We start from the raw sequence: 18,110 nt of genomic DNA, 5'->3' as shown, positions 1-18,110 counted from the left end.
AAAGCTTTTTCACTATTTTATGGCTGTGGTGACTATTTCTAACACTGCCTTTTTAATGATTAGTGTGTGCTTATTATTTTCATATTTTCTATTTTTAGTTTTATCTTAAACAGTGAATCACTGCTCCATTGGACCAATGATTTTCTCTCAATAATTGATGGCTAAAATACTGGCCAGCACTGGGAATTAAGATAAGTGTGAAATCTGTTGCTTCTAACATTAAAAACTTATATCCAAAATACTTCCTTTCTGATTTCTATGCTGGCAAGAGCTCCTATGACTTACAAAGTATGAGAATGGCTCTTGCTCAAGGCAAGGTGAAAAAGGCAGTAGAATACATTTAAACATATCTAGGTGCTTGTGCACATCCACACAAAGAAAACAAGCCAAACCTGCACAAACACTATGACTGGAAGAGGGCAAAGGGATTCAAAGAAAAAAGTACAAGTATGAGCAAAACCAAGGGAGGAATAACTACCTGAATCACAAAACAGAGCATCTAGCCTCAAAGATGCTAATTCAGGTCCTAGGGGATCTAATCAACCTCTTTGTTGAAGTAAAGATAAAACTTTTTGACAGCAAACGCTTTCTGATAAAATGGAATTTTCAATTACCCTGTGAAACATCTGGTCCGCGCTGCCATTTCCAGGGAAAACTACCACCACAGTCTGCAGTGTTGGACAACATTTCACACTGAGATCTCCCTGTGTTGCTGGGAGGAACAGGTGTCAGGAGCTTCAAACCTGGCGGCAGAGCTCCCGCAAACGTCGCCATCCCACAGCGCCGTCCGCAGGGGCGGCGTGCTGCTGGGCCCTGCCCGGCAGCACCACACACTTCAGCTCCTCCTGGAAATCAGGGGTTCCTCCAGTGCTGGGCTTCGAGTCACGGGTACAGCAGGACATGGAGAAAATCCACCCCATCCTGCGGTGAAATAGGCCGAGACATGAAGGGCCCCCCAGGATTTAACCCCATCCTTCAGCAGACTTCTCCAGCCATCCCAAAACATCGCTAAGATCCAACAGCCGCTTGAAAAAAACACCCCTCTCTCAAAGAAATCCGTCTGGAAGTTCAGCTGAGGGCGTTGTTAGGAAGAGACTACATATAAACTTCCAGCAGCGCTTAACACCTCCACAAATAAACAAACAATTAAACGGCAGCCAGGCAATCCCGGAAGGTGGAACAGCACCAGTGCCCGCCTTCCTCTGCATCCCATTTGATGTCAATTAGCAAGGGAAAGAAAACAATCCTGGGCTATAATGAACTCCAAATTGGGTACATATTAGAGCAATTAAAGCCATCTTTTCATCAGATGAATTTATAATCAATAATTAAGATCCTGAGGTAAAGAGGGACTGGGCAGAAGTCCTGCTCCCAAAATACGCAATGTGGCTGAGCTCCAGGCAGTATTTCTGATGACCTGCTGCTACCCACTAAAGCTCAACACTCTCCATGCTATGGTTTGCCATTTTTCTGGAAATCTAAATCATTTCCAAAGGAGGAGAAAGGGCTCGTGCCAGTGGGACTGGCAGCTGGTGTCACTCCCACCCAACAGTGGCACTAAGAAAGAGAAACAGCAGCAGCTCCCTGGGGCTCTCTACTCACCACTGGTGCCACTGGTTTAAGAAGACAAAGGTGCTTGGCCCCATCCAAGCCCACCTCCCTCTGCAGGAAATGCAGCATCTCAGTAGGCAATGGCTGGCCAGACAGGTTCACATTGAGCGCCCTGAGCCACCACAGAGCGACCATCCTCTACTACCCAGCTACAAGGATTTCTGCCAACCAGTGTCTGCCTCGACAGATCCAGGGTTACCCACTGAGCAGATAAAGACTCAAAAGCTAATGGGACAAAGTCTGAGAGCTGGCCACTCATGAAGGACTCGTGGTGTCACAAGCTGAGGCCCAGGCCCAGCAGAGACTGGCCAGGGGGAACCACGCCAGGCTCCCAGCCAGGAGATCCTTACCATCAATGATGAGCAAACTCTGACAACAACTCCCCCACCCCATTTATCTGGGATTACATGAGATGCAGTTTGGCCAGGGACAACAAGTGAAAGCAAAGCAAAGGTACATGAACTGCCAGGCTGCTCTTCAGACAAGGATTCTGTATTTGGAGCAGTAGTCAACCAACAGTCCTGCACATTCTTGTCAATGAATTTCTTGTGTTTCCTCCCAACCCTGCCACTCTGCCCCAAAATCAGGTAACAATTACCAAGCCAAAAACATTGCTTTAATCGTGTGGGAACCGCTGTTATCACCATCATCGCAGCATCTTGATTTTCCTGATTATTTTCTGCCATTCCTGTTTGACAAATCAGCTCAGGCAACACTTTCTTTAACCTTTTTTTCAGCTTCTGTGACAGTAACCACTCACTTCCCTGCCTGTGCTGCTCCTCTCATAGCTCCACCAGCACCCTGATAACCTCACAGGGTTACCCCGAGCTCTTCCACACAGGACAGTGGGGGTCCCACAGGTCAAGAGAGCTGATTGCAGAACACCTGCTTGCAGGTGCAGCTGGATGGCAGTGCAGCACTGGCATGCTGCTTTCCTCCAAAAAATAAACCAGCCAAAGGACCACCAAGCCCCTTGGCCACTGCAAGACCGGGAGACAGACAGGTTGCTTTCAGAAGTCACCTTCTGGAAATACACCTGATTTTTGGGTTACATTTTACACGCAGTGAGGAGCTCATTCTACAATGGACAGAACCATATTTACTTCCACCTGACTCCTCTGATGAGCTCAGCCTCCAACTCAGCCTCTTTAACTTATTTGCATTGTTATCAGAGCCAGCATGCAGACTTATCAGAAATGTAATCCCTGTAAAACCCTATCTGCAGTCAATTGAGATTGGGTTTTTTGCTGAAGAAATGTGACAAAAAATTAACAGATGTTGCTCAGACCATTCACTAGGATGGAAATCAATTATGAACATTTTTGCTTCTACAGTCATCCCTTACTACAAATGCATCTTAGGAAACCCTCTCCTGATCGAAATGAAAAAGCATTTCTTTGTAATAGAAGAATAATAAATGATGGCTATCGGCCTGCATTCTCTGACACAGTGCTGGTCCGTGGAGAATTAAACTGCCACTGTACAGTTATATAAATGTTTAATTTTTTTCATCTTTGGCCACAGTAGGGTTGTCTGGAAATACATTATCGCTGCGGATGCCATCCCTCTCCAATTAGTGTGGCTGGCAGCGTGGAATGTGTAGGTGACCTCTGTGTTCCCTTCCTCGTGGAGTCTTAGAGGGTTAACTACGGCCATTTAACAGACTCTATCGAGAATTAATACAGCGATCAGATTCTCTCCAGAAAAATCCCACACTCGGTGGCACAGATGGCAAGAACTCTCTCTCCCCGGTTTGACTCTTTTATGACAGCACAACAAAGGCTTTTAATGATGTTTACCATGAATTGAGTTAAACAGCTGAAGACCAGTTCATAATCACAGCATTTTGTTTTCATATCCTTAAGTCTTTTAGCAGTGGGGCTTCCAGTTCAGCCTCAGCTACAGCTTATCTCAAGATATAGCCAAGTGCCCCGAGGCTCCCCCGCGCCGGAGCACCAAACCACACTCAGGCTTCTTAATTGAAAAAGACAGGATGTTTGCATAGGATATTTGCATCCCTCAGACATTAAAAGCGACATTCATGCCCAAGTACAAGTGACACTTGGGCTCAGCTGAACTCCTCTGACTTCCTTCCTCTAGCTAATACCAGTCTGATTTCAGAGCAGGACTTCATCCCTGCACATGGGGACAATAAGAGCTGAAAGCTGACACCTATGCAGGCAAAAAGATGCAAAACCTCACCCCCTGGTCTGAGCTAATCCCTTGTGGGATGCCTGACTAATTGCCTACGGGCTCTGCTGACCTTTGGTAAAGTTGACTAGACTGAGCTGGGACAGAACACGGGGAAGGGCACACACCCCAGGTGCTCCGGAGGGGAGGCGGGCAGGGACCAGCCCCGGGCACAGCGCCTCTAATTCCTGCCCTAATCCCAACTCCAGCGCTCACTCACTGTCAGGCAGATGCTCAGGGCCTTGGGTTTTCTGCTGTGAATAGAGGATAATCCCAACTGCTCACTTACCTGACAGGCATGGCATGAAGATTCATTTAGATCTACCCAGCACTCCGACGATGTACGGCATTATCCCCAGCAAGCACTAAGCATCCTCACTGCACACCCACCAGGGCAGCACCAGAGCCACCAGATGGGGCATGTGGGGGGCAGTGGGCACGCCCCCAGGGCGCAGCATGGCTCACCTTGCTCGGGGCCCTGGGAGCCCATGGAGGGGACGCTGGTGTTCAGCACATCGTTGACGGCCGTGTCGCAGTAGAGGCCTCGCTGCACGTCATGCTCACTGTCCGTCTGGTCACTCTCCTCATGGCCACTGTCCTTCAGACTGTTCCCCTCCAAGTCCTTGAACGTGGAGCTGCTGGGGAAACACAGCTGTCACTTCCAGGGCGGGACAAGGTGGCCCCCAACTCCCCACGGCGCTGCAGCGAGACCTGCGGGGAAGGGAGGTCCCTACCCTCCACAGCACCCCGTGATACTGCCCAGGGAGGGAGAGCTGGAGCAGGGAGTGTGGGGGGAACTCTCCCTGACTGCCACCTCTGCCCCCCAAAACACAGCGTCCAACCTGCAGCACCCTGCAGGCTGCTCCTGCCCCTGGGTGTGGTGTCAGCCTGTGGGTACCCTCAGGCTGCCATGGGTCCTTACCAAAGCTCAGAGTGAAGCAGTAGTTGAAATAAAATTTTAAAAATATACGTTAAATGAGCTGTTTCTACAACTTGGCTCTGCCAAGTTGTACTATCTCATATTGAAGTTACACAAGATCTAAACTCCACTTTTTAGGTTATAAGCCAGATCCTAATCACTTAAAGCTTAAAAACAAAAGTCTTCCTGGAAGCGGGAATGTCTTTTAATCATGATGATGCATTCTTATTTTTAAAAATAAACCAGTGATTCTGGGTCCAAGTTCATGCAGCTTTAAAGAAATCTGATACACACATTGTATCGAACATCCTTGACAGCCTCTGCAAGCACAGCTATTGCTGGGATAACCAAGGACTGAGGTGCTCCCAGATTTCCCCAAAGGCTGAACAGCCCCAGCATCCCATGGAATACAGCCCTCAGGCCAGAGGGATGGAAGAAGGGCAGCTCCTATGAAGACAGGCTGAGAGAGCTGTGGTTGCTCATCCTGGACAATGTTCTGAGACGATCTTAGAGGCCCTTCCAGTTCCTAAAGGGGACTTATAGAAGGAATAACTTTTTACATGGGCCAATAGTGATAGGACATACGAAAAAGAGGGAGAGTGACTTTTTACACAGGCAGATAGTGATAGGACAAGGAGGAATGGTTTTAAACTGGAAGAAGAGAGATGAGATTTAGATATCTGAAAGAAATTCTTCCCTGTGAGAGTGGTGAGGCCCTGGCACAGGGTGCTCAGAGAAGCTGTGGCTGCCCCTGGATCCCTGAAAGTGTCTAAGGCCAGGTTGGACAGGGTTTGGAGCAACCTGGGATAGTGGAAGTGTCCCTGTCCATGGCAGGGGTGGCACTGGGTGACCTTTAAGGCCTCTTTCGACCCAAAGCATTCTGTGATTCTATGAAGAGCTGCATTTCTGGCTGCATTTGGGACCCCAACACCCTGAGAGGGGCCACGCCCCAGGACATGGGTTGCTGTGAGCAGCAGGGGCACCTTGAGACGCACCTGGTCCAGGTGGCACAGGCATCAAGGTGTCCCTGGGGACACCCACCCTGTGCTCCTTCCACATCCAGCCTTGGCATGGGAAAACTGCTCTGATTGGGAGCATCCACCTGCACCCACTTCTCCAAACTTTCTCACTGGCTGATTTGGCGTGAAACGTCAGTGAAAGATGCGGCCTGGGCCTCAAAGCCCCAAAGAGCTGGAGATTTTCATTACTTTGAAAAGCCCTTTTGTGTCTCCACGGAAACCAAGCAGACCACCTACCATCTGATGCTCTGCAAAAGCACACGAAGGGGGAGCTCTGAAATACATATAAATTGGTAAACCTTCAAACATTACCTTTTAAATAAAGATGTCCCTATTAAAGCCACTGACTTTGATTCCAGGTGACATCAAAGATTTTTAAGTTAAGAAAGCACTACAAATCTACAATTCATTTGTGTGCGTGTAGATGAGTGAGAGGCAGGCAGACAACACAGGAAAAGTACAAATAGATTAATTAAGTACTGGATTTGAGAAGATTCACTCACCAAAGATAGCAGAGCTACAACTTCTTCATAAAGGCAAAGGATGAAAATGATGCCACAGTATGTTACAGAAAATATTTTTTGTTCTCAGATGTCTGCACAGCATTCCTGGCACCCGTTGTACTTAAGATACAAGACAAAGGTAGAAAGCAAGGGGAACCGCTGTCCTACACAGAGCTGCTGTTCGTAATGCGCAGGCAACCCATGTTACAAGGCATTTATCTTCCCCACGGTGAGCCAGACCATAATGCAGCAGCCACACGACATGCTTCCGTGGCTGACACTTCTCTAAAGGATGGGCAGGTCTGGGGGAATCGGCGGCAGCAGCATTTCCCAAACAATACAGCCTCGGAGTGAGCCCGCTGCGGCAGGCGGGAGCGCTGTTTGCCTTTATCTTAGGTGTGAACGAGGAAAGATTAATAGATTTGGGTTTTTTTTCAGTGTGCCTGAAGACTCTCTGGCGAGGAGCAGCGTGGCACAGGCCAGCCAACTCTCACAGTCACATTAGCATCGTTAAACACCACGAGCCACACAGGCAAATACACCTGCCCTTCGACAGCTGAACCCACCGGCTTAAACAATGCACTCGCAGCTCCCTTACTGCTCAGGTTTTTAAGATGTAAACAAACGGGATCTCAGCCAGGCAGATAATTGGATATTTTTACTGCTCAGATCAGATCTCAACAGTTCAGGGCTGGCTTCTGCTCTCTGTAAAACCCTTGGTTCAGTGATGGCTTCTGCAGAGTCACAGAGCACAGCCGCGCTGGGCACAGGCACAGGCACGGCCATGGCTTGCTCCCCACACATCTTAGCCAGGCCCTGGGGAGAGGAGGGAGGTGGGCAAGGAGCTGCTAGCCCCACCCTGCGCCCCATCCTGTGGGGGAGCTGGCTCTGCAGCCCTGCAGCTCCTGGCGAGGAGTATTGATCGTGCTGTGTTAGTGCCCTTCCCCGGAGGCAGAGCCAACCCCGGCCTCCTGCCCCTGGGGCGATGCTCACCTCTGGGTGAACACAGCCCAGCGGGGTTCAGCTGGGTAACCCCAGTGTGAAACTCCCAGATACACTCCCTCATCACTGCTGGGCTCTGAGGACAGCACTATTTCACCCAAAGGGTTCCATTTCCCCAAGGGTAACTGCCAGGCTGCAGCTGAACTGATTGTTTCTTTTTACACATGGAAAAAAATCAGCCTAGCAAAGCGCTGCTTGCCTTGGTATTAAAACTAAAACAGGGAGCTAGAACCAGGAGCTGCATCCAACCCAATTACCTGCCCCCAAACATCTTGGTTTTTTTTTAATTTTCCCCGCCTCACACAACAGGGAGATCTCACCACCCAAATCTATCCTTTTATTCCTGTGCATTCAAATGGAATAAACTCTCAGAATTTGAAAGTTGTCAGGGTAACAGCACTCTACCTCACTTACTGCACCTTCCCAGCTTGAAGAAGCCAAAGAGAAGGAAAAAAAAATTTCCTTTATTGCAAACCATGAGCAATGGGACTTAATGGGAAGTAAGTACTGTTTTAAAATCAAGTTATTGCTCCTGAAAAGTTTTGCATATTAAAATAAGAAAGTAGTATATAACGCAGTATGAAAGAACATTAAACCCTTGGGGTTTGGCTGGGCAAAGCCAAGCCCTTCAAGCAAGCCTACATACCTTTTTATTAAATGAGCTCTGCTGTTCACGTAGTTGGAATCAAAGGAGTAGTTTTCAGTCTGGAAGGAGGAAAAGAAAACAGAGATGGTTATAAGTCTGATTTCTCCATGACTGGGAAGAATCAGGTTTGCAGGGCCAGGATGAAACCCTGCGGGAGGGAAGGAGCATCCCAGCATGGCACAGGCTCCTGCCAGCAGGAGAGAGACAGGCATGGAAAACTCCAGTACCTGTCGGTCTTTCCACCAACTTCCACCAATAAAAAAGGGCTGTCTGGTGACCACAGAACAATTTGCAGAGAAGAAACAATGTGACTATGCTCTGTTACAAAACTAATTGCTTTTAATTCCCTGATGGACTTAGTTCTCTGTGTGTCAATTTGACTGAAAGTTCAAAAGGTATTTTTCGTATTAGTGTATAATTAACATGTTAAAATATTTATTGCACAGATATGTAAATGCCAGCAAGGTAATCCCCTGCCAGAGAATTTAATGCGGGCACTTTTCTTTGTTTTACATCATTTCATTTGCAGAGACAGAGGGATCTGTTATTAATAAAAAAGCAGACAATGGATGACATGCTTAAAAGTCGGAGGGGAGTAAAAGAAGAGGAAGAAAGTCAAAGGAGTTATGTGCAAGCAAAACCCACTCATTCTGCACTTGAAACGCCATCTTTTAACCTTGTATTACACAGCCCTGAGGGTTCTGGTGCTGGCAGAAGGCGAGAACCAAAAAAACCAACGAGAAGGTAGGGGACAGAGCAGGGGGAAAGCCATGAGACCATGGTGGAGCCATGAGGGGGCTCCCATGTGGTGGAAGCTGTGTGGTGGGATGCAGTGGCAGGTGCATGGTAGGATATGATGGGAGATGCATGGTGAACCACAGTGGTGGAACATGGTGGGATCTGCACAGCCTGGCCAGGATCCTCCCAGCACTTCAGGGACTGCTGAGGATGCAGGATCTTGTACAAGTTGGGCACTCCAGTCCACCTGTCCATCCACCCAAAGTCCCCCCAAACCTGCAGGGATCCCAACTGGGCTCCCACCAGCAGCACCCCTGGCCCTGGGGATGCTCCTTGCCTTCTGAGCAGCAGAAGGAGCAGTCTTTGTTCTGCTCCTCTTCCTCAAGAACAGCAGCATCCTCCCAGGACAGAAATGGGCACATCCACCTGCCCCACAGCTCTGTCCTGCTTTCTCTCTGCCATGCTCCTCCTTGCCCCAGCCCTGTGGCTGTTCTCCTTCCCAAAGAGCCGCTCTGGGATGCTATGGCCTGTTTTTATGGCAATTATGAACATGGTAAAAATAAATGCATGCATCTTTAATGTCTCAATAAATAAAGGAAAGCAGAGTCTGCTGCTAACGTAATCACAATGGCAGGATGCAGGGAGTGGGGCCACTGCAGCAGAGCCGAATGTGAAATCCAATCGTACCCCAGCAGAGGCTACACGGCTCTGCCAAGATAATAAAGCAGAAGCAGCGTTGGTTAAGTGTAACCTTTTCTGAAACACAGCACAATATCTAATTTACCAAACAGGAACCTCCCAGAGAGAAACATGCGAGGAGCAGCGAGCCGGGGGAGTTGGCCTAGCACTCAGCACAGCTCGGTTATTACTTTCACACAGTAATTACTGCTGGAGAGTCACGCTGGAGATTTACTGCACAAACTACTGGTCCCTGCAGTTCCTGCATCCGTGGTCCTGCCGGATGACTTTGATGCTTAGAACTCAGGAGCAAACAGACACACGTGTTTTCAAAGACTATGATACCCAGGAACCTAAATACCACAGAAAATACCTGACCCTGTCTTCGTCCAAGAGTCCCGGTGCTGCCATCCGTAGGGCGTGGATGCTACCCCACAGCATTTTCCCCAGGCAGCCTCACAGCAGACCCCAGCCCTACAAATGAGCTGAGAGCAGCCAAGCAATGGAGGGCAGAAGAGGTGGGAGCCAGTTTTGGCACACTCCTTACAGAGTGGGGAGCCCCCTCTATCACCGGGCACTGGCAGATGTGGGAACAGGTCCCACAAGCCCAGAGCCTCAGCTGGCTCTATCCGTGCATCCCCAGCCCCACCACCATGCCCAGCAGCAGGGAGATCCTCTGCACCCACCACTGCCTCCATCACCTCCATCCCTATGTGTGCACAGTTCAGTCCTGGGAAAACCAGGAGAGGAACTGTAAGAGTCGGTCCGAAAATCCCTCATTTCTGCCTCACGACTGTCAGAGGCTGAGACCCCCCCTGGACCCTGGGCCACAGCACAGGAGAGATCCAAGCTTCTCCCTGCAGCTGCACCCACTGGACCAAGACGCCCTCCTCAGGGACCCGTGCATGAACAATGGACACTGTCACGGTTCCTGGGCCGTGTTTGCAGAGGCCGTGTTTGCTTTGACTGACTGTGCTGTACCTGCTGCAGAGCCCAGACCTGCTTGCCCCAAACCTGCCTGATCTGAATGGTTGCACCTGATTCCCAGAGCAACGGGGCTCCTCACAATGACTCTTGGGTGCTCCCCCCACGCTGGCCAGGTGCCCCCCACTTCTGCCTGCATTGTGCATTGGCCGGGTGCCCCCTGCTTCTGCAATGACTATAAAAGCTTCCCCCTGCGACTCACACTTTGAGGCCTCCCCAGCGGACGACGGCTCTATTGACCTACGTGCCACGGAGACTGCGAAGGTGGTCTGTTGGCATCGGCGTCACGAGGACCCCCGTCTGTCAGTTGGTAGCTATACCCTTTCTTTACCCCCCTTTCTCTCCCTCTCTCTCTCCCTCTCTTCTTTCCCCTTCTTTTCTATCGCATAACTGTGTGTATCAATAAAGATACAATTGATTTCACTTGAATTAAGTTATCACTGCCTCTTTTTGCACTCTGAAATCAAAACGAACCATCACGACCATCCTTTGGCTCGTGACATTAAATTGGCGTCACGGACAGGATCCTGATTGACAGAGGGGTTGCAGGTTGTCTATAGTCTGTACTAGGAAGAGGAAGATTTGCCTCAGCCGCACCTAGCCCGTCACTTCGGTGAACGAAGCTAGAAAGCAAGGGGGGCTTTTCTGATTCTTCACACACTGTAGACACCTAGGTGAAAAGCATCCCTATACTCTATTGAGGTGTATCTGTCTTCAGGATTTCACAAAAGATCTCCTAGTGCAAAAAGAGAAACTGTTTTTTGTGTGTGAACTGTCTTGTTGAGAGAAGGGACACCTTGATGTAACTAAACAGTGCCTCAGCAGACAGATTTTGTCCCTTCACCCACCCCAGGGAAAGAGGGGAGACGCAGCGTAGCTGTGTGTGTGTACAACCAAGCATTACCTCCCTGTAGTGGTTTTCTGATCCCCTTTACAAAATGACTAATGATTTTATACATAAAACTGAATTTTATGCTCTGCTAGCTAAACACAATGCCAGACCCTCTCCAGAGGTGGAATTTTGGGCTAATAATAACTGGTCTAATTTGGAAAGTGTGGTTGATAAAGTATGTTCTTTACAACATGAAACAAAATTTAAACTGGGCAAAAATAAAACCATACTGTGCTCAGTTCTGGGAGCCTGCCTTACCGCAGCTGTAGAAACTCGCTTTAAGCGAAGAAGTGAAGAAAATGCAATAATAGACTCCCTTCAAAATTTAGTTGAAATTTTGCAAAATGAAAATCATTTGCTGCGAGATGAAAATAATTTGCTACGGACTGCCTTGGGAGATGAATATTCTAAAAATTTAGAGAATGCTGACTTCCCAAAAAAGGCAGAAGAAAAAGAAACTCCTCACATTTATCAGATTTACCCCCAGAAAGAATTAGTGTTAGTAAAAAATTGTGAGGAACACTGCTGCCCTAACACAACACCTCTAGTTAAAACAGAATGCAACTATATTGATGAAAATTCAGACCCACAAATAATCACTAAAGAAATCCCAGACACCACCACTGAATTATCTAAGCTAAAAGGAGAGTACTCGCGGTTCCCTCATGAATCAGAGACAGGACATGTTTCCCGAGTTTCTCTCGGTGGTGGAGATCAAATTAAATTGACAGAACAAGAAGCTAGTGGGTACTGGGGACGTGGAGTTTTCTTAACAGTAAGAGACAAACATAACTCGTGGTCCCTGATTCAATGCTCATCTTACTGGGCAGAGGGGTATAACCCCTTGGAAAAGGGAAACCATTTAACTTTAATTGGTACTCCCGAACAGCCCATGGAAAACATTCACAAAGCTGCCTGCCTGCAAATGATACATGATGACTCTCCAATGCAATTGCCTGTAAAGCCTGAAATTATGATTCCTTTAATTCAAAAGCCTTTGGAATTACTTAAACCTATAGCAATTGTTTTAAGTTCTGTAGAAAAGCTAGACAGATCCCTCGGAAACCCAAGTGAACCAACCGGATCTACAGATCGTGGTTTCAGTCCTTATCCTACCCCCTCCCAGCCCCCAGCCCCTCAATCTAATTCACCTGCTGGTGATCGTAATGTCTATGTATTAAGTGAAATTGCAGTAGAAGTGACCAACTATGTTAAAACTCTTAGTAGTGAAAAACCAGAGAAAAGTAAACAGATCACTAGCCGCCAACACTTGTTGCTATTAGATATTAAAAAAGGGGTCCCCAAACAAAACCCAAATTTGCCAGGGCAACCCCTCCCTAAAAAGTCACAGCAAATTACACACCTTTCTTCTGAGAATCTGGGCAGTGAGCCCAGAAACAGTCTAACAATCCAACCCCCCCCACCCTCCCCCTCTCAGCACCCAGGCAACGAGCCAAAGCAAAGCCTTCCTTCTCAAGGGAACCAACATTCACCCACCCATGCCCACCCTGCTTTGGCCCAAGAGTTAGAAAAAATACCCATAGCTGACAATGTAGCTGTTTACCAATGCATCAATGATATTTTTGTGGGTAGGGATGAAATAGAAATGGAAGATCCTCAACAGAAAATAATCTCCAACTTTGAAAGCTTTGATCTACAAATTTCCCCTGAAAGTAAAATTTCTGGGAATTTGATGGAAAAGAAGCATGATACGCATTTGATAACCTCCTTCAATCAAATTAAAATGCCAGAATCTACGAAGGAACTGCAACAAGTTTCAGAATTACTAGTGCTTTGCAGAAAACACATCCCTGATTTTTCTATAATTGCCAGAACCCTTTACAGCCTGCTGAGAAAAGGAAAAATTTGGGAATGGGGTGATTCTCATCATGAGGCTTTAAAATTGTTAATTTTTGAGGCAACCGCCCACCAAACACTTGGTCCTACTTATCCTACAGAACCTTTCCACATGGAATGGTGTTTTGCTTTTTCAGGATTGTCAGTACAACAACCTGTTGTCCTGAGAGGCCCTTCTCCATATGCAACCCCCCCACCTGACGGGGTGGCCGAAGGAGCCTCATTTGGAGCTGTAAAAAATCTGACAATGAACTTGGATGGTAACCCAGACAAACCTGCCTCAGTCACTGGAACAGCCCCTCCCTTTTGCCCCAAGCAGTCTCACTTTTCTGCAGAAATTGTCCCAGATTGGGCAAAACGTGAAAAGATCAAATGGGCTTCTCATACCTGTTATGGATGGGAGGCTAACAAATGTTCCAAAATCACTGCTTTTTGCCCGGCAGTTCCAAGCATAAACACACCCTGGATAATTCCTTCATACTAACTTTTCTGCCTTTGAAGGCAGATTCTGTTGTGTTTACTTTTCACAGGAGAACTCCGATGGACATAAAGACCACATAAAACCATGATAAAACTGGTGATATTTTAAACATTATTTGTGTTATAGGAACAAAATTAAGAATTTTAAACAGTATTGATTTAGAAATATTCGTTAATAAATTGGTTGTTACAATTAAGAATTTGACAACATCTTTTACAGTCGTCCTTATTGGCTTTGGGAACGACTCAGTGGCCATTATCAAACATATTATCAAACTGAGAACTGGTAAATGTGAATGATTATAAATTGATAATTGATCGCAAAACAATCTTTTAGCTCTTAGCTGCCTCCAGTCTCAGTAGTGGATGCAGTTAGTGGCTGCCTCAATTATAAAAGATGGCAGCTTTTTCTACTGAAATTTGGAAAGTAATTTGGAACAATGCCAATGATTTCAAAAGAGATTTTCAATTCTAGTTGAACTTAGTGAATTTTATTTATGACTCTTTTATAAACACAGCCACAGCTTTTGTATTGACCATATGTAATGCTTTGATACATTTGATATTCCCTATTATTGTGTTAAGATTAAAACATGATGGAGCTATTCTCTATCTTTTCCAGTATAGGGAGTGGGCCCGTCAAATCGATAAAAAATGGCAAACTGTTAACTTAGAATCCTGCATAGTCCGAGAACAACAAGGCTTTATTTGTGAAAGTAATAAAATTACATTTGTTTAGACATAGAACAAAATATTTGTCATTTTAAAGTTTATCCTAACGAGACTCCTGAAACAGTGCTTTTATATGTAGGCAATGGATGTGTATGCTTTAGGACTGCTTGTGATGTTGTAACTGTAGAAAATGTTATACTAGAAACCAAAAATCATTCGAACTTTTGTGCTTGTAACTTTACTAAAATTACAGCTTATGATTTTTCTTTTTCAGCTCCAGTTACTTCTTACCAGCTTTTACAATCTAATTACACACTGATCCACAAGCTACGGCCTACTCTGATTGGGATGAACCTCACTTTGGTAAAGTAATTGTTGCTCCATCAGGATCTAAGTGAAATTTTAGATAAAACCAAGACCTTGATAACAAATTATGTCATCCCATCGTTGTTCTTTTAACTTTATTTTGATTGGCTTTTGTTTTGCAGCAATCTCATTCTTTACTTAGAAACAATAGATATACTTAGAGATGTTGACACAAGACAAACTTTACAAGTAGGCCATAGCTGCGGACTGTGAAATGGATTTTGCCTAAGTAATACATATATTTTAAGAAAATTATGTATTTTGATTCTTGTGATTTGTGTTAATCATTTTTAAATTTGTTTATGCTACATGAAAATTGTTTTACAATAATTTTTTTGCCTTGATTGAAAATTGTTTTAATTAACACCACTATAATCCTCTTAAAAATTGTTTTAAGACTTTTTGCTTTGAATATTGGAAAATAGTTTAATTAATAATATTATTTTAATCAATATTGTTAAGATTTTGTCTTGATTATTTGATTTTGTGAATCATTTATCATCATGAAGAGTTTTATTAATCAACAACAATTATTTGTTTTGAAATTTTAATGTCATTGGATTTGTTTTGTCATAATGATTTGTTTTGAGATATTAACAATCAATATTAATCATTATGATGTCTCTTGTTTTTCCTTTTTCCTTCTATATTTCCTTTTTCCCCTCTCTCTTTCTCTCGACTCTATTTTCCGGGGTATACCACTGACACTGACAATGAGTCCTGAAGACTTCAGAACAACGCAACGAACGCGACTGATGGAGCTCCCCTGCCGACCAGTCGTGAGTCACGGGGTGGTGTAAGAGTCGGTCCGAAAATCCCTCATTTCTGCCTCACGACTGTCAGAGGCTGAGACCCCCCCTGGACCCTGGGCCACAGCACAGGAGAGATCCAAGCTTCTCCCTGCAGCTGCACCCACTGGACCAAGACGCCCTCCTCAGGGACCCGTGCATGAACAATGGACACTGTCACGGTTCCTGGGCCGTGTTTGCAGAGGCCGTGTTTGCTTTGACTGACTGTGCTGTACCTGCTGCAGAGCCCAGACCTGCTTGCCCCAAACCTGCCTGATCTGAATGGTTGCACCTGATTCCCAGAGCAACGGGGCTCCTCACAATGACTCTTGGGTGCTCCCCCCACGCTGGCCAGGTGCCCCCCACTTCTGCCTGCATTGTGCATTGGCCGGGTGCCCCCTGCTTCTGCAATGACTATAAAAGCTTCCCCCTGCGACTCACACTTTGAGGCCTCCCCAGCGGACGACGGCTCTATTGACCTACGTGCCACGGAGACTGCGAAGGTGGTCTGTTGGCATCGGCGTCACGAGGACCCCCGTCTGTCAGTTGGTAGCTATACCCTTTCTTTACCCCCCTTTCTCTCCCTCTCTCTCTCCCTCTCTTCTTTCCCCTTCTTTTCTATCGCATAACTGTGTGTATCAATAAAGATACAATTGATTTCACTTGAATTAAGTTATCACTGCCTCTTTTTGCACTCTGAAATCAAAACGAACCATCACGACCATCCTTTGGCTCGTGACAGGAACACCTGGGTGAGAGGATGCAGACAGTAAACTTCAACAGATACAGGTACATTGAAAAGCTTTAAAACACTCAGAACATGGACACTGCATCACCAAGGCCTCAGGGGCCAAGGAATACCCAATGTCATCCACAAGGAAAGACTGACCACTGCCACCAAAATCCCACAGACTGAGGAGACACCACACATGCTGCCGTCGAACTGCCACAGCCCAGATACAGACCTGGCAGTAAATTCCCCTCGGACCAACATCACTGGGAGCTTTGCTATTGATTTCAAACCAAAAACAAAGACCATATCCTGGCTCAACTCATTCACTGATGAGCAAATTCCCCATGATTTATGTTCAATGGACAGGAGTAACATCCTTCCTGTCTATTCCCTGCTCCATGTGTCCCCCCTCCTCAGGATGCTCTGCACCACGCCCCAGATGAAACCCTTACATCCACACGGAACAAGAGGGCTCCTGAGGGGTTGGACACAGCATCCATTCCCAGGCTTGGAATTCCCCCACCACTGGACACAGCACAAGTAATGATAATTACTTCCAGATTTCAGACAAAACAAGGAGTGACATGGCCAGAAGGACGGGAAATCTCTTGCTGGCGTCTGCACACTCAGAGGTGAGAGCTGCCTGTGCTGCCTACACTGGCGCAAGGGTGGGCTGCCCATCATTCCTGCACTAGCACATTCCCTCCAGCCCAGTTTCTTCACTTAGCCATGGGATTATCCGTCAAGGTTATCTCCATGCAGACTAGGGGATCAAAACAGAAAAATAAAAGAAATGAGATTTTTCATGGAGAAGGGCTGCTTTACAGCTTGCATTATTCAATCAAAGTTCACTTGATTTAATTCTAGCTCATCCTGCAAGGTGCAACCACTTACAAACAGAGGCAAAATGATGGGAAAGGAGAGCATCTTCAACATGTCAACATTTTAATTGGGAAAGGATCCACTCCCTCTCTTAATGAGACCCAAAGAACAAAGTCAAAGCACAAAAAAGAGGGAAAAGGTAAGGCTGGCTGGCACCGATGAAAGTGTGCTCTTCATCAAGTGCATCACTGAGAGGCTGGCCCTCATCTTCTTCATTATTTTGGCAAAAGCAAATGAACTGTCACTTTCTCACTAATCAGCATCACTCCTGTAGAAATCAAAGGGGAGCCCAGCCCCAAGTCCAGCCTCTCCATTCCATGTTCAGAGCCAGACACAGCGAGACCTCCCACACATGCTGCCAACTCTTATCTGCTGCTCTTTGTAACTGAAGAAAGGATGCTCACACTTGTCATGATCAGCCCCACAGCCTCTGTGTCATGAATAAACAATACATTCCAGACACTGGGAAACGCTGAATAACACCTTGCATAAAGTCTGTGGCCTCAGTCTGCATTTCCCTCGGAGGAGAGCAATCCTGCTGTCCTCCAGGCTTGGGATTTACTTTCCAGATGCAGATGTGTTGGTGTCAATGCCATCAAAGATAGGCCCGGCTTGGCATACAGCTTACCAGTGCCTAATTTGAAAAACGCTTTTAACCACTGCCTTAGCAACACAAATATAAATATAACAACAGACACACTCCGAATGGAGCAATCAAGAGGGAAATATTAAACTTTTTTTTTTTTTTTCCCCTAGCGGTTGCTTTTGGTTGAGGACTGCCAATTCCATTAAATTAAAAAAAATAGATGTACAAATGTCAGTACAACTCTTCTTGACCTGGATATCGATGGGGTGACTTCCCCGACAGCAAAAGGTCTGTTAGCAACAGGGCATACTGCTCTAACGACTGCTCACTCTCCGCCTTAGAAACAGAAATAAACCCTGGCGGATTCAAAGGCAGTTTAGGAGGCGCTAATGCAAGTGCCAGCAGAAAGGTCAGCGGGCTGCAGCAACTCCGGGCACGGCCAGCACTGTGGCTGCTGGAGAAACAGAGGAGGCTGGCTGGGGTCAGTCCCCAGGGTGGGAGGGATGCGTCCTGGACCATGCCAGCAGGCTGGGATCAGCACAGTCATGTCCCTGCAGCCTGCTT

General features: G+C 46.6%; 1 protein-coding gene across 2 annotated transcripts in view; it reads right to left on the bottom strand.

Annotated features, from left to right (window-relative positions):
• PCDH19 (protocadherin 19) overlaps window positions 1–18,110 on the bottom strand; it is a 64,551-nt gene that overhangs the window by 23,619 nt on the left and 22,822 nt on the right. The window contains exons 3-4 of one of the 2 annotated variants that reach the window (XM_063423252.1): window positions 7,891–7,949; window positions 4,267–4,439 (exon numbers count right to left, since the gene is read on the bottom strand). In XM_063423252.1, the coding sequence (XP_063279322.1) occupies window positions 4,267–4,439; window positions 7,891–7,949 (232 nt within the window). The remainder of the gene's footprint in view (window positions 1–4,266; window positions 4,440–7,890; window positions 7,950–18,110) is intronic. The other variant, XM_063423254.1, reaches the window with a different exon arrangement.

This window comes from Prinia subflava, chromosome Z, assembly GCF_021018805.1.
Source record: "Prinia subflava isolate CZ2003 ecotype Zambia chromosome Z, Cam_Psub_1.2, whole genome shotgun sequence".
Taxonomy (NCBI): Eukaryota; Metazoa; Chordata; class Aves; order Passeriformes; family Cisticolidae; genus Prinia; species Prinia subflava.
The sequence above is the reverse complement of the archived record's forward strand: the minus strand, read 5'-3'. Positions and strand labels throughout refer to the sequence as shown.